The sequence below is a fragment of the Belonocnema kinseyi genome, chromosome 5 (assembly GCF_010883055.1).
Source record: "Belonocnema kinseyi isolate 2016_QV_RU_SX_M_011 chromosome 5, B_treatae_v1, whole genome shotgun sequence".
Lineage (NCBI taxonomy): Eukaryota > Metazoa > Arthropoda > Insecta > Hymenoptera > Cynipidae > Belonocnema > Belonocnema kinseyi.
In genome coordinates this window covers 41,717,258-41,732,946 of record NC_046661.1, presented here as the reverse complement: position 1 = coordinate 41,732,946, position 15,689 = coordinate 41,717,258, and the positions used below count along the sequence as shown (strand labels likewise).

Below are 15,689 nucleotides of genomic sequence, written 5' to 3'. Positions count from 1 at the left end.
GCGCATACTTTGAATAAAATATTTGTTATCATTCTCTTGAAATAAATGTGTTTTTTTCTTGAAAAAATACCGGTTTCATATGTATACACCTGGTACTACTATCAGAGCGATCTGAATCTATTGACTCACAGTCTTTCCAACCAATATAACCACTGCCCTGGGCTCCTAACCCTCTCCTGAGGAAGACGTACTCTATCATACTTTTAATTTTCTCTCTTTGTTCCTCGCACTCAGTCGGCTCGGTGCCCGAATCCGGCGCCACGCTGTTAGTCCTTGGGTCATGATTACGAAGACCTGGCCCGTAGGCGCGGGAGGGGGAAGACCGTGCTTGACCTCGCACGTGGTGTCTGAGCTATAAGGGTTCCGAGACAACGCGTCAACATTGCAATTTATTTTTCCGGGTTTGTACACTATTTCATAATCGTACGAGCTTAATTTTATTTTCCAACGTGCCAGCCTGGAAGCCGGTTATTTTAAATTATGCAGCCACACTAAATGTCGGTGGTCCGTTAACAAAGTAAATTTTCGACCATACAAATAAGGTCTAAAATGCATTACTGCAAAAAATATGGCTAATAATTCCTTCTCGGTGGTTGAATAGTTTACTTCCGCATTATTCAAACAACGAGAAGCGAATGAAATAGGTAAATCCTCTCCAACTTTCCCTTGACTCAAAACAGCACCTAATGCGTAATTTGATGCATCGGTAGTGACTAAAAATTCTTGGGTGTAATCTGGATATTATAAAATTTGTTCAATGAAAATTATATCTCTTAAAGTTTTAAAACCTAGTTGTTGAGCCGTGGTCCAGTTAAAAGGAACGTTTTTCTTAGTAAGTTCAGTCAGAGGTTTCGCTATTTTTGCAAAATCTTGGATGAATCTACGATAGTATCCAATGAGTCCTAAAAATTGTTTAATATTTTCTACTCGTTTGGGAATTGAACAATTTTTCACGGCTGTTATTTTCCTTGGTCTGGTTTTACGCCATTTCTAATTATAATATGACCTAAATAAGTTATTTCTTGTCTTAAGAATTGACATTTATCGGGTTGGAGGGTTAATCCAGCAGTTTTGAGTCGTCCTAATAAGGCACTCAATTTGCAATGATGGTCCTCTAAGGATTTGGCATAAATAACTATATCGTCCATATAGACAAATAGTTCTATACCTTGTAAACCAGTTAACACTCGGTCCATAATACGTTGAAATGTGGCAGGTGCATTTTTCAGTCCGAACGGCATTCGAGTAAACTCTAAATGTGCGAATGGAGTAGAAAATGCTGTTTTCTCTCTTGAATCGGAGTCTAATGGAATTTGATGAAATCCAAACGCGAGATCAAGAATTCAGAAACAACTTGCACCACCGAGTTGTTCCAAAATTTCAGTAATGTGTGGCAAGGGGTAAGCATCCCCCACAGATTTTTCATTAAGACCACGATAATCAATTACCATTCTCCATCTTTTATTTCCTTGAGTATCAGCCTCTTTTTGGCACGATCCATAAGGGAGAATTGTAGGGAGAGTTTGAGGCTTGGACAATACCGTTAATGAGCAACTCATCTACCTATCTTCGAACTTCGTCCCGAAGAATAGGAGGGTAACGATATTGTCTGGTATTTGTGGGTCGATTATCGGTGGTGATTATTTTATGATGGAGAACTGTGGTGGCCCCTAATTTGTCGACAGGTAAGTGAAATTGATACAAATAAGGGCTTACGGTCTCGAGAAGACTTTCCTTCTCTCGTTCACTCATCCCTTGAAGGTTGAGTGTTTGGAGAAGGAGAGCGAAACGTCGCACTCTCTCTTTCTGTCCTTCGAGTGAGTCAGGAGGATGCATGTCTGTGCGCTCAACCAGGGCTTCCCTAATAAATATTCCTGGACCGACTGAAACTTTATGTAAATATCCTTGACCTAAATTAGTTTCTTCTACAGGGAGTTCAATTAATTTTTTACAACGTGATTGTAAATGGAAAATCTAATTTTAATTTTTTGATAATTCATTATTTCCTAATTTTAAATCAATTCCTGCAAAGGTCAAGGTAGCATTATGTTTTTCTAAAAAAGATATTCCTAAAATTCCATTTTGATTCATGGGAAAATTTTTTGGGACAATTTGAAATTTTGATTCGATTCCTTTAATAATTAATGTAATTTCTCCTAAGGTAAGAATCATTTCAGGCCCTATACCCACTAGATGGTACTAGATGGTCGAATCCCAACTCGATTTCTCCCTTGGTAGTTTAAATGATTATCGTTTGAAAATCGGGCAATTTTAGCACCCCTTTGTCTTTCTTGTTCGTGCCTTGCTTTGAGCCTGCATTCTGAAACTGGGTGATTGGAATATGAACAGTATGTGCAACCGCCTTTCTCTTTATAATTATTGCCATTATAAGGCCTATTATTTTTTGGACAATCTCGCCTAATGTGGCCAAATTCGTGAAACCCATAACACTCAATTTGTGACAGCGATTGTCCGCGATTTGGCCTAGGGCGCTCGTTATTATTTTGAATATGAGCAACTCTTTTAAGTGGGACAGACTTGAATTCTAAACTGTCTATACTATTTGAATTTATTTTAGGTACAACTATATTTTTTCCAGAATGGACCTTGTCCCAACTTTTATATTCCATATCGGCTTCTACAGCCATTTCTATTGCTTCTTCTAATGATACTGAGTTTTTATTCTTTATAAAAGAAAGGGTTTCCCTATCTAACCCTCTCATAAAACTTTTAATCGCAGTTTCACGATATTCTTGGCTTCTTACAATGCCTTTTTCATCAGGATGGCGTTTCATAACCTGTACAATGATTTTATCTAATATTTCATTAACACGGCTTCCGTATGCTAATAAACTTTCACCCAAATTTCTTGTAATTGTCGATAGCTCGTGTGTGAGCTGGGCAGAGTTGACTCGCGGGGCATAGAGGCGATTTATAATGCGTAACAATTTATCGAGATTTAAATCTACTTTATCTTGAATATGGCGTCTTGCATCGCCAATTATTTTAGTTCTTATTAACATTACAAGATAATTCATTTCATTTAGTTCAATAATAGTTGTAGCAGCTCGACAGTAATTCGCAAACATAATTACAGACATATTACTACCATTAAATTTGGGGATAATATCGCGAGTAAGTCTTAATCCGTCTTTTCTACGATAATAAGAATTATCTCTAGCACATATATTTCCCGTTTCTGAGTTTGGCGACATACTTTCAAGATTTAAACTACCTGTATTTTCGGTGCTGGAAGGTTGTGTAATTCGGGGATTTCCGGGATTCGTTAAACTCAGAACACCAGGGGCTAAGCTCTGATAAAAACTAAGGTGCAAAGCAATAAATCCTCCGGGCTGGAGAGAGGGCATTTCAAAATTTTAAGTTCTAGGGTTCTGAATCGGAATTCCGGAATCGATATTTACGCTATTCTGACCGACAGGTGGAATCGATTGTTCGCCATCTACGTTTATTTGTTCGATAACCTGATCGGTGACCGTTGATTGATCGTTGAGATTCGCACCGTTTATACTCATTATGGTGATTTGATCGCGCTCGATCTAATAAAATTTTTAATAACAAACTTACTGCTTGGATACGAAATTGTGCGTGACTCGTTTCTTGCAAAGTAACTTGTTTATAAATATTTGGTAGACTTGTTGAGTAGGACGAATTTCTTGGCTGATGAACGATGAACAGCTATGTTGTTGATGTTCGCGTGGATCTCAGCTACGTGTCGATGTTAATTGGGCCCTTGTCGAATCCGCCGGGTGAAATTTTCCTTCGTTGAGTCCTTGCTCTCGTTCAAAATTTGATTGATGATCGTTCAGCTTCTTCTAACTTGCTTTATTTTTTTGTGATTTAGTGAGATATATTTAATTCCCTGCCACGGGATCACGTAACTCCCATTAAATCTCTGTCTTTTCTGACGTAAAGTTCAGGAAAAACCCGTGGCTCAAAAACCCCTGAACACTTCTAAGTAAAATTCGTGTTTGTATTCATACCTTGATTATTTATTTTATCTTTCTTTTAGCACATATTTTTTGAAGAAAGATACTCGTTCTTTTTGCCCAAGTTCCGAATATTCTAGCTGCGTGCCTGGCTGGGGGTGTTGCGCCTCTTTGGATTCCGCAGGAGCGGACGAGCAGCGGAAGCACCCGTCTCTCAGAGGCGTTGAGATATTTTCGGAGAATGTATTGGTAGCGCAAATTTCCGAATTAAATTAATAAAATTTCTTCGCCAAGTTGAAGAAATTAATTTTCTTATTTTATATCCAGGAACAGCAATATCCAACACCGCTGCCACCAAAATTTGTAACGTCCAACTCGGATGTCGACAATTTATAATTTAATTTTGATAGTCAATAAGGAAGAATTTAATGTTATCTATGTCGCGGTAAATTTAAAATGTTGATAATTCCTTTTCTATATTGTTCACTATTCGAGTTTGTTGCTGTCTTAGAACATAAGTTGTAATGAATTAAATTTCGATGAGTCACAATTTCACATGTTATCCATATTCTGAGTCACACAGTCACAATGTTTAAACGACGAACCGAAATTAGTTTTATTATTTTATTATTCGTTTCTTTTTTATATTCTCGATATTTAGTTTTTAAAGATCACAATAATAATTGTAAAAATATGGAAATGCGAGTATAAACTCAAGATGGTTTTGCGGAGGTCTGAAATCGATTTTTTTGTCCGAGAGAAAAATCTAGATCTGACGAAAAAACGACGCGGAGCTGGTTTCATATGGCTAGGCCACGCCTAGGAAAAATTGAGTTAGCCTATCATGGATTCTAAAATTGAATTTAGTACAGAACTAAGCCAATCGCAATTTCGGAAGGAAAGTTTGCCCACGCCCTTATTACGCAAGAAAACCGGTTTAAAATGGTTATGTATGGGAGGGGATAATAGTGCAGAAAAGAAGAGTTTCCAGAAAAAACGATAAAAATCTTATTTGGACCACCCTTTGTCAAGTGATTTTTAAAGGGCAATTGGGCAGGTCAATTTTGGCTTGACATTTGGCTTTGAGATGTCGATTTGTTGGGGAGTAAGTGGAGGCGTTACCTAAGTTATAAATATTGGAATATGAGCACTGGGGTCAGTTATCTGTTGACTCGTTTTTCTGCTGTTGACTACATGTGTTTTGTAGACAATAGGACCTTTTTTTTGTTCCTTCGATTTATGAGAATATACCTGGGGCCTTCATAAAAAATTCCATAAAAAGCGGTTCAAGCTACGTTTTATAGCTTAGGGTCTTGGGAAAATGGTCTTTTCAACTTTACGTGCTTGTATCTCAATATCTTCAGAAGTCCTGTGATTTAGATTTCTTTAAGTGCTTACTTAAAGAGATAAAAAAACCAAAAGGAAAGAGGTAATTTACCATTTTGGGAATTTGGCTTCTAAGTTTTCACACATCTGGAAATTGATTTCGTGGGAATTTGATTTTAATGCCTTTTCTAAATTTTGATAAAAGGTTTTTCTTTTATTTAGGCATAAAGTGTCCTTGCGAACATAAATATTTATGATTATGGGATCCTCTTTTGCTTTCTTTTCTACGTAATTTATGTTCTATTTGTTTCATTTATTCATTGTGTTTTCATTTTACTATTTTCATACCGTTATTTTGTATTTTTGGGGTTTCGGGTTTCATTTCCAGTCCTACGCGATCGGCTTGATTTGAATATTCGGCTTTTATCTTCTTATCGGTTCTGATCCTCAAGATTGAATTTCAATTTAGCGCTTTTAGAATTTTTAAATATTACCGATAACGTAAGTTCCTATTTGACTTGAGCATGTATGCTTAAAGCCGCTAGATGGCGCATGCATAATTATATAAAAAAAAATATTAAAAAATCATATTTTTAATTTAAAAAAAAACTATTATAGAAAGAAATTTCGAGATAAACAAGTGCTGAAAATATTTTTCTTTGACAAATATATTTTTAATTGAAATCATCAAATATTTATACCAAAGAAACAACTTTTTTAATGTTTGAAGTGTTTGAACATTATTATTTAAATTTAAAATTAAAATAATTCAAACAAAATATATTTCTGGATAAGATATTTTGGTTGAAAATTTATATCGTATTTTTTCAATCACAAAAGTTCTTCCGAAAAATCGAAATATTGATCAAAAAACACGTGTTTTTTTATATTAATTTGTCGGTAAAATTTTCGTATAATTTTAATTTTTAATTCAAACAATAATTTTTAACACTTTAAATATTAAACAAAAATATATTTGATAACAATATTTTATTCTCGTATTTTTAATAAATAATTAATATTGATTAAGAAACCATTTTATTTTGAGAGTTTTATTATTTGGGAATTTTCAAATTCGTTCATTGTATAAACTGTCCAAGAAGTTTATTAGTTTTGAAATTTCATTATTCGGGACAGAGAGTTTCACCGAGTCGGGAATTTTATTTTTCGGGATATTTCAGCCGTCCTCATAGAATTACAGAAAATTTGCTCTAATTATAATTTCGGCGCTCGATCTTGTTAATTTTTTCCTGCAGTATTAATAAAAAGAAATGTGTATGGAAATTTTTGATATCACAAAGTTAAAGATAATCTCAATTAAAAATTTTAAAATTCGCTGTACATCCAATTTTTATTCTTGGGTCTTGGCGATTTTTTCTGATCCATTTCAGTGACTGGTAAACGGGGGTGATTTTCTCTTAGAAAAAAAGTGATTAAAATTTGGAAAAATTGGGTAGGCTTTTTTGACATCTAGGTATGTAAAAAGGGTAAACTTTCGAAAATTTAAAAACTAATTTAAGAACTATTTATACTATTTTAAGATGCCAATACAATTTACACAACACTAATTGTTAGGTAAAAAATACCATTATGGGATTCGAAATTGTTACAGCGCGAATAAGATTAATTTAAAAATTAAAAAATGCGAAAATACACCATTTTCCATGTTCATTTGCAATTCAGCGAGTCACTTTCTTCCGCTTCTTTTGAAAGTGGATCCTCTGCTTTCAGTTTTCTTTTTAAAATATACCTTGAATTCAACGCATTTAAAATTCAATGTTTGCAGTTGCATTTAAATTAAAGTACATAACGTTTTTTTGTTTTAAATATCAATTAATTGAAACATTTTATTTATTTGTCACGATTGTAATTTATAACTTTTAAAATTAAATAATTGTAGCTCAAACATGAAAAACTATAGACTAATTTCAAATGTATAGAGGTTCTATCATATATATTGAACTATTGAAACCTCTGACCTTTTTTAAGGTTTTTAAAACTCTTTTAAAAACTTTTTTTAACAATTTGGATTGTGATTTCTTAATAAAAGAATAAGTGTTATTTAATCTCCAGAACAGCAATTTCAAAAATATTTAAGCCTTAATAGTTGAGACATTTTAAATTTGTAGTCTTCAGTATATTGAATAATTTCAAATTTAAAGCTAGTTAAATATGTCATCAGAATTTTTGAATGGAAAGTGTTCGATAATTTTAGATTGAAACATTTCAAATTATTTAGTTACAAATTAAAATCGTACAACTTTAAGTTTTATTAATTTTTTGATCACTTGTCACCCCCACAAATTATTTTTTTTTTAAGAAAATAACGCCTGATTTTTGTAAAAATTAAAAAAATTAAAGGTTCACTCAAGGTCATTTTTGTTCAAAAAGCTTGTTCCTGAATAAATTGACTCTTATTGTTTCCGATTTCGTTCTGTCACTCAGGGATTATGTTTTTCATAGAAAACATTGAAATATGGTGTTTTCACATTTATAAAATTATAATGGAAGGTCACTCGGGGTAATTTTCTGTGAAAAATATTGACTTACAAACAATGTTGGTCAAGCAATAGAATGGATTTCTTCGCCCGAAATACAAATGTAAATTGTACTATAGTAAAAACGACTGGAAAAATTTAGACGAAAGCCAAATTTGATAAAGAAAACAAACCTTTGTCGACCTATAAATGCTAATTTTATTCCCCGAAATATTTTTTAAAAAACTCTTTGAAACACTTTTATTGCAACAATTTAATTGAAGAAAAATATTTGTTATAAAAATAAAAATAGTACAATTTTTATATACAATTCTTAAAATAAAAAAATATGTGTGTCAAAGCACAATCCAATCTGACTATTCTCTCGAAAATTATCCGATATACAGACAACCACAATAACGACGACGTAGACGCCAGAAAGACAGACAGATACCGATGTAAAAACTTGTTTTTCTGACTCAAGGAGCCTCAAAACGTCGAAATTTAATGAATTTCGCGAAAATCATTTTTCGCATAAAACTCTTCTCATTATGGATGAGAATGTGATCAAATAAACATGGGGCCTTGAAAAAGTAGCGTTTTTCGCCTCTTCACTTTTTTGCATATCAAGCTTTTTTTGCTTCAAATGCCCATTTTCGTTTGGTTTTTTGAATTTTGAAAATCCTTCAACTTTGGTAAGTTTGATTTTATCAAAAAAAGTTATCAAAGGCAAAGCCCCATTCAATCCGACCAGTCTTTCGAAAGTTATCCGGTATACAGACAACAACGACGACGCCGGAGAGACAAACAGACCCCGACGTAAAAACTTGTTTCTCTGACTCAAGGGGCCTCAAAACGTCGACATTTTCTAAAATCCGAAAAAGTCATTTTTCATAAAAAAACTAATGCCTTCTCATTTTGGATGAGAATATAAAAATTATCAACAAGATTTGTAGAAAATCTTTCAAAGAATTAAATGATTGTCCCGGAAGTTAGAACCGAAAAGTTACTATTTCAAAAAAATGAAAGTTGTTCTAAACATTGAGATAGACTCGCGACCGGGACAAATCGGGAAATGAAAGTAAATTTTAAAATTGGACTGCAGTTTGAGTATTAAAAATTTAACAGTGATTGATTTTACAAGATGATTCGAGATCTGTACAAAATGATATAATTTACATATTTGAACGCTAAAATTTGAACTAATTTAATTAGAAAGCCTTAGTACTGACACAAGTGTAAACGTTCGAATTAATGACTTCTTAAATGAACGCCTTTATTGAATTTCAAAATCTTTTTGAAGTATTATTTCTGTATAAAATATTCCATTTGTAATCTATTTGGTTTGGAAATTAAAAAAAAAAACAATTTTCAATAGTAAACAATTTTGAAATGAAATGTTCCAATTTCAGAGTGAAAAATTTAAACTTTCAATGTTACAATTATATTTGTTTTATTTTTTATTTGTATTTCGAAGGTTAAAGTATTTCATTTTGATTCTTAAAGAACAGTTAAATAATCATTAAATTAGAGAAAAATCAAATAAGCTGGAGGTTTCTGAATGTTTCAAAGAAAAGAACCAAATTTGGAGCTTCTCAAGAATTTTCAAATATTAGGGAAAAAAATAAAATCTCTGGGTAGATTTAAAATGAGTTTTTATTTCGAAAAAGTGCATAACTCAAAGAGAATGTTTAAAAATATTTCAAAACATTTCAAAAGATTTACAATATTAGAAAAAATCTGGAAGCTCTTAAAACAATTTTGTGTGCAGGATTTTACAATAATATTAGGAAAAATGGGAATCAGTCTAAAAGTCATTTAAAAGTTGCGAAAAATTTTTAAAATAATTTAAAAAGATTTGAGATAATTTAAAAGAGAATTGATACTTTTGATGATTTTAAAATGTTTTGAAATGTTGGCTTTTTATTTTGAAAAGTTACATAATTTTAAGAGGAGGTATAAAAATATGGCACCACTGAAATAAATCCCGAACGGGATGAATGAAACATCCCAAAAAATGTAATCTCCGACACCTGAATAATAGTTTTATAAAAATTGTATTAAAAAATACGTGCGCTTTGAAAGAAAAAAATGTTCTGCCTAAATTTTCTTCGTACCTACATAATAACATTTTTGAAACAAACTTTGCAGGATTCAATTCAACAACGATTTATAGCAAAATTTATTTATATTTTTTTTGTTTATTAATAAAAAATTCGATTTTTTTAGAAATTTTTTATATTTTTTCAAATACTATGCACATATTCAAAAAAAAAAAAATTCATACAGAAACATATATTTGATTATTGTATTTTCAATAAAGAAATAATATTTAATAAACAATTTTTTGAATTGTTTAAATTCATGAATTTTCTAGTTCGGATATTTTATAATTCAGCCATTTTCTTCAGGCATTTTTCAAATTTAGTAATATTTTATTGTCCGAAATTTTATTTATTTCATTTTTCGTGAATTCTTTAATGCGACTTTTATATTTCGGGACTTTTATCATTTCGGAAATTTTGTTCTTTGGTTATTTTGCAATTTACGCATTTTACAGTGTCGGGAATTTTATTTTTCGGGATTTTTCAGTCGCTTTTTCCGAAAAATAAAATTCCCACATCACTGTCAAAATTCCGAAATTATAACATTGTCGAAATATATAAGTTCCGAATTGGAAAATTCTCGACAATTTACAATCTTACCGAATTTGAGAATTGCCGACAGAAAATTTCCAAATTATACAATATCCGGGCTAGATAACTCCCTAATTTGAACAATTGAAAAATAGTTTGTTAAAAAATATTTTTTCAATAGAATAATAAAATACTTACACTAAAGACAAAACTTTTTTGATGTTTAAAGTTTCTAAAAATTATTGTTAGAATTTAAAAGAACAATAATTGAACAAATGTATTTTTGCATGAAAAACGTGGTTTCAAAATGTGCATTGTATTTTTGTACATTACAAAAAACGCTCGCAAAAATAAAATTATTATTTACAAAAATAAAAATAAAAGTCGCGTTGAATTAATCTGAATTGAATCCTGCAAAGTTTGTTTCAATTGAAGCTCTCGTGTTTTTAAATTTATGTGTGTATCACATTTTTAGACAATTATTGTTATTTTAAATTAAAACAATAATTTAACAAAATTCAACATTAAACAAACTTTCTATAATAAAAATATTTGATTATTGTATTTGTAATAAATAAATAATATTGACCACAAAACTGTTTTCTCAATTTCTGCAATTCGGGAAATTTCTAGTTTGTATATTTTATCATTAGACAGCATTCGGCCTGGAGTTTTATTATTCGGGAATTTTCAAAATCCATAACATTGTAAACTGTCCAGAATTTTTAAATTCGGGATTTTCAGGTTTCAGCATTTTATAATTTCGGGAAGTTTGCAGTGTCGAAAATATTTTAAAAATTTGAAAAGATTTATAAAATTTAAAAAAAATCTGGAAAATTTTGAGGCATTTTTTTGCAGAATTTTACATAAATTTTACGACAAAATGGGAATCATTATAAATATATTTAAAAGTTCTAAAAAAACTTAAAAAATAATTTGAATTATATATATTTCGAATAAGCTGTAGTAATTATAATAATTTAAAGTTTATTTTAAAATATATTTTATGGAACATGATATTTGTTATGAATATGTCAGTGAAATTCGGTTCGTCTAATTTTGTTTGCCACAAAAATAAAAATAAAAAATCAATAATATTAAATAACTATATACAGACAATATATAGAATGAAAATTGTAAGTAATAATTTTAGAATTAGTGGAAAATATATGAAACCGTAATATAAATTACTCATCGACTTTTATTTGTGGTATTTATTAAAGTAACCATGTTTTGCAAGGTTATAAATGTAAAAATGTTTTAATTGGCAATTTACTTTCAATCCAAATGGTTCTTGTCCGAGCTAAGTCGAGGGGCCTACTGAGAGTTGCTTACAGCGCTCCAAGTGGCTGTTGGCAAAATATATCGATGGGACTTCTTTAGGCTATCTACAGGTAGCGGTGTGGAGAGGGGAAGTGACTTTTTTCGCCGGACGCGCCGTCTATATTTATGGCGGGCAACTAAGTCACAATAACAGGAATTATATTGAGTAACAGCACTGTTTTATAACAAAAAAGGCAAATGTGTTACGCAAAATGGTTACAACTGAGTTGTATTATTGTTCTAGAACTGCGTGAATGAAAACTGTTATTTAAAGTTACGTAACAACAGTATCTCATGATAACGTGACTTTATTATTTATAAATTCAATAATTTTGTTTTTATTTTGTGTACATTGAACTTGTTTTATTGTTTTTGCTTTATTTTTCTGTGACGAAGAAGTATTTTTTTATATCCCTTTTAATTAAAATCGTACGTTGAATGAAATCCTAATTTGAATAGCGCGCGTAATTCCCTGAAGTTTTCTTAAGCACTCAAAGACATAGGAAACAAGGGACTAGGCTTGCCATTGCGGCGATGATGCAATGGGGGGGGGGGTCCGCCACCTTTTGAATTCCCGCGACAAACATGGCAGCGCCCACATGTTTATATTTTCATGCACAGTTTGTCGGAAAAAATGCTCGTGCACATAATCAATGGCAACATGTGGGCCCATCCATGTTTGTCGCGGGACATCAAAAGGTGGCGGACCTCCCCCTTCATTGCATCACCCCCGCAATGGCATGCCAAGTCCGTGTTTCTTATGTCCATGCGTGTTTCCTATATCCATGGCAGCACTGTTGCCAATCCCTTCACAATAAATGTCAACAATTTAAAATAATATATATCTTTCTAAGTTGCAAAAAGTGGGTAAAAAACAAAGTTTTTATATATTGACTAAATATTCTAACATATAAACATTACAATGAAGGGAAAAATAATAGCCAAAATGCCCTAAAAAAAGATTGAGGTTTATATTGGAGACCCTGGGTTGAGTAAATTCCAAATGATTTTCCCGTGATCCCTTGCACGAGAGTTGACAACACGTCAAAAATGGCAGATGCAGGACCGAGCAAAAGTGACATCGAGGAAGTTTTTAAAAGATTACGAGCGATTCCGACCAATAAGGTTTGTCAGTTTTTAAGGACAAATGTTTTCTTTAACTACCTCTGTCTAAAAAGTATACACTTTTAACTAAGTTAGCTATTTGAGATATGAAAACAGGTTCAACCTTTTTCAACTAAGAGTGTAATTATCAACTTCAATGACATGCCTTTGTTGAATTCTCAGACTTGTTTTTGCTCCAAAAGTCAACAATTTTATTTGTATTAAAAGCATTAATGAATAAATTCCATAAAGTCGTTTTGCTTTTAAAGCTTTTTGAGAATGTTTGAGGTTAGGTTTCGTGAAAGTGAACCAGCTGTTCGGTTTCCCACTTTTTGATTCTTTACATGTTCAAGAGTTATTATTTGTCATACAAATATTTAATATTGTTCGACTAAAGTTTTTTGAAATTTTAGTACTTGTCGATTTAAAGAAAGAGAAATGGTAGATACGTATTTTGATATCTGCTAGAAGATTGTGAACATGAAATAATTAAATTTGTAATATTTATTTAGTTTTTAGTTATATTTTTATTTTTCATAACTTTTTCTTCGTTTTATTTATATTCATTGCGTGAAATGTCGCTATGAATTTAGCGTGGAAATTGTTTTTTTTTTGTACTGTAATGTTTTCTAATTAGATGTCTTACACTTGATATTATGGAATTATATATGCGAGTTTCAACAAGTTTGCGTCGACATTATTTAAAATTGCAATAATTTCATTTTAAAATTATATCTTTTTAGGCTCTTCAAGCTTAGAACTATTCCATTTTGAAAGCTGTGAGTTTTCAATTTGTTAATTAAAAATCAGTCTGATTTGAAAGCCTAATATTAAAATCAGGTCAAAATCATTTAATTTCAAGACCTCAAAAATAAATATTGCTCAATTTTAAATTGAATACCTTAGAAAATGTTTTAAAATGAAATATTTTAATTTTAATTCTTTTCAATTTAAAATTGTTTTATTTTGTTGAAGTATAAAATATAAAAGGATTGCAATTCTTAAGACCTTCAATTTTAAATTAAATATAACATTGAATTCGACTAATTTGAGGATTGTACAATATTGCAAGATAAACTTTGAAATTATTATATTGCTATACTCTATTTTTCCCCTTCGAATACTTTTATTTGAATGTCGTGGTTGAATACTTGAATTTTTTTTTATTTCAACTTTTAAATTTTGAATAACCGGCAATCTTCGGAGATGTTTTGATTCCTGTTGCCGTTAAGAATTGAGTAAGCATTATAATCATAGTAACTAATCATTTAGAATTTACAATAAATCTTTAATTTTCAGTCATGTTTCGACTGCAATGCAAAAAACCCGGTGTGGTCCAGTGTCACATACGGGGTTTTTCTCTGCATCGATTGCTCAGCCGTGCATCGCAATTTAGGAGTTCATTTGACTTTCGTGCGTTCAACTCAACTTGATACAAATTGGACTTGGCTCCAGCTGAGAAATATGCAATTAGGAGGAAATGCCAACGCCGCAAGTTGACAATTAATAAATTTTTATTTCAAAAATTCTTGATATTCAAAAGTTTATTGAAGAAAAACTTTTTAGTTGTTTTAAGACTGAAAATATTTACATATGCAAGAGATTTTAAAATGGTTTTGAATAATTTCAGAGAAAATATTTTGCTCAACACAATTGTATGACCAACGATGCTCAGCAAAAATACACGTCTCGGACTGCAATGATGTATAAAGATAAACTATCGCAAGCATCCGCAAAAGCGATGCGGCATTACGGAAAAAGGGTAATTATCTTTATTTTTTCTTGTCTTAAAAATAATTATATGATTTAAGCTCAGCGGAATCTGAATTTTAAAGTAAAGATTTAAATAATTATAGGTATATGTTCCTCCACTTCCATACAAATCGGTGAGCTTAAAAATCCGCGGGTGTTTCTTTTTGTTGAGGATATTCACAGTATTCTTTGCGTGTTATGTATTAATAATTTGTATACTCATACATACTAAATATAGTGAAGATATTTTAATACTTTTTATTTAAGTTTTTAACTGTTTACTAAGGTTTTAACTATTAAATGTAGTGCGTTTCGAGTGACTTCCATTTAAACCTTTTTATATAATACAAGGAAAGTATTAAAAACTTTTTTAATTTGAATGTTAATTTTTTGTTTATTTGTTTAAACATAGTTGCATTTAGAGGAACAGCCAGAACCGGAGAAGGAAGAGCAGGCCGAGATAGACTTTTTCAAGGAACATGAGAGTTTCGAATCCAACGAAATCACAGTGCCTAAGGAGGAAAAGCCCATTACCGCGTTTAGAGCTTTGAATGTGGAATCCTCTCCGAAAATATCTCCGAGTACCGAAGCACCTGTCAATACTTCGGGACCGTCTGTTAAATTGTCCGATGCAAGTAATCTTTCTACGGAAAGAAAATCTACAATCGGAGGAAGGACAGTTCAACCGAAGAGAGCTGGCGTGAGTACAATAAATTTATTGCAAGTTCAAAAGAGTTAATACTGAAAAAGTTTAACCTGCTGAAATTTGCGATCATTGTGTAAAAAATGGTAGTTAAAGTTACTAATAAACCATGTTGTGTTTCTTTTAGCTTGGAAAAAAAGCGAGTGGCTTCGGGGGAGCCCAGCGAGTGAAGACAAACTTTGACGCGTTGGAGAAAAGCGCCATGGAAGCTTCTCGAGACATAGTAAACAAAGATGTCCAAGAGAGAACCAAAGAAGAGCAAAACGAGATTGACACTCGATTAGCCTATCGCTACGAACAAAACTTGACCATGCAAGCGAAAAAACAGGAAGAAAAAACGAAACAACTTACTCCCTCAAAAGCTGGACAAGCTGAAAGACTCGGCATGGGATTCAACACTCGAGGGTCAGCTAAGTATACA

At 31.6% G+C, this 15,689-nt stretch overlaps 1 protein-coding gene across 2 annotated transcripts in view; it reads left to right on the top strand.

The window, feature by feature from the left end:
* Positions 1–12,542: 12,542 nt before the first annotated feature.
* The window catches only part of LOC117173964 (ADP-ribosylation factor GTPase-activating protein 2), a 5,160-nt gene continuing 2,013 nt past the window's right edge, over positions 12,543–15,689 (top strand). The window contains exons 1-6 of one of the 2 annotated variants that reach the window (XM_033362616.1): positions 12,543–12,834; positions 14,113–14,304; positions 14,444–14,575; positions 14,670–14,699; positions 14,978–15,265; positions 15,396–15,673. In XM_033362616.1, coding sequence (XP_033218507.1) covers positions 12,760–12,834; positions 14,113–14,304; positions 14,444–14,575; positions 14,670–14,699; positions 14,978–15,265; positions 15,396–15,673 — 995 coding nt within the window. In that variant the 5' untranslated portion in view covers positions 12,543–12,759. The remainder of the gene's footprint in view (positions 12,835–14,112; positions 14,305–14,443; positions 14,576–14,669; positions 14,700–14,977; positions 15,266–15,395; positions 15,674–15,689) is intronic. The other variant, XM_033362617.1, reaches the window with a different exon arrangement.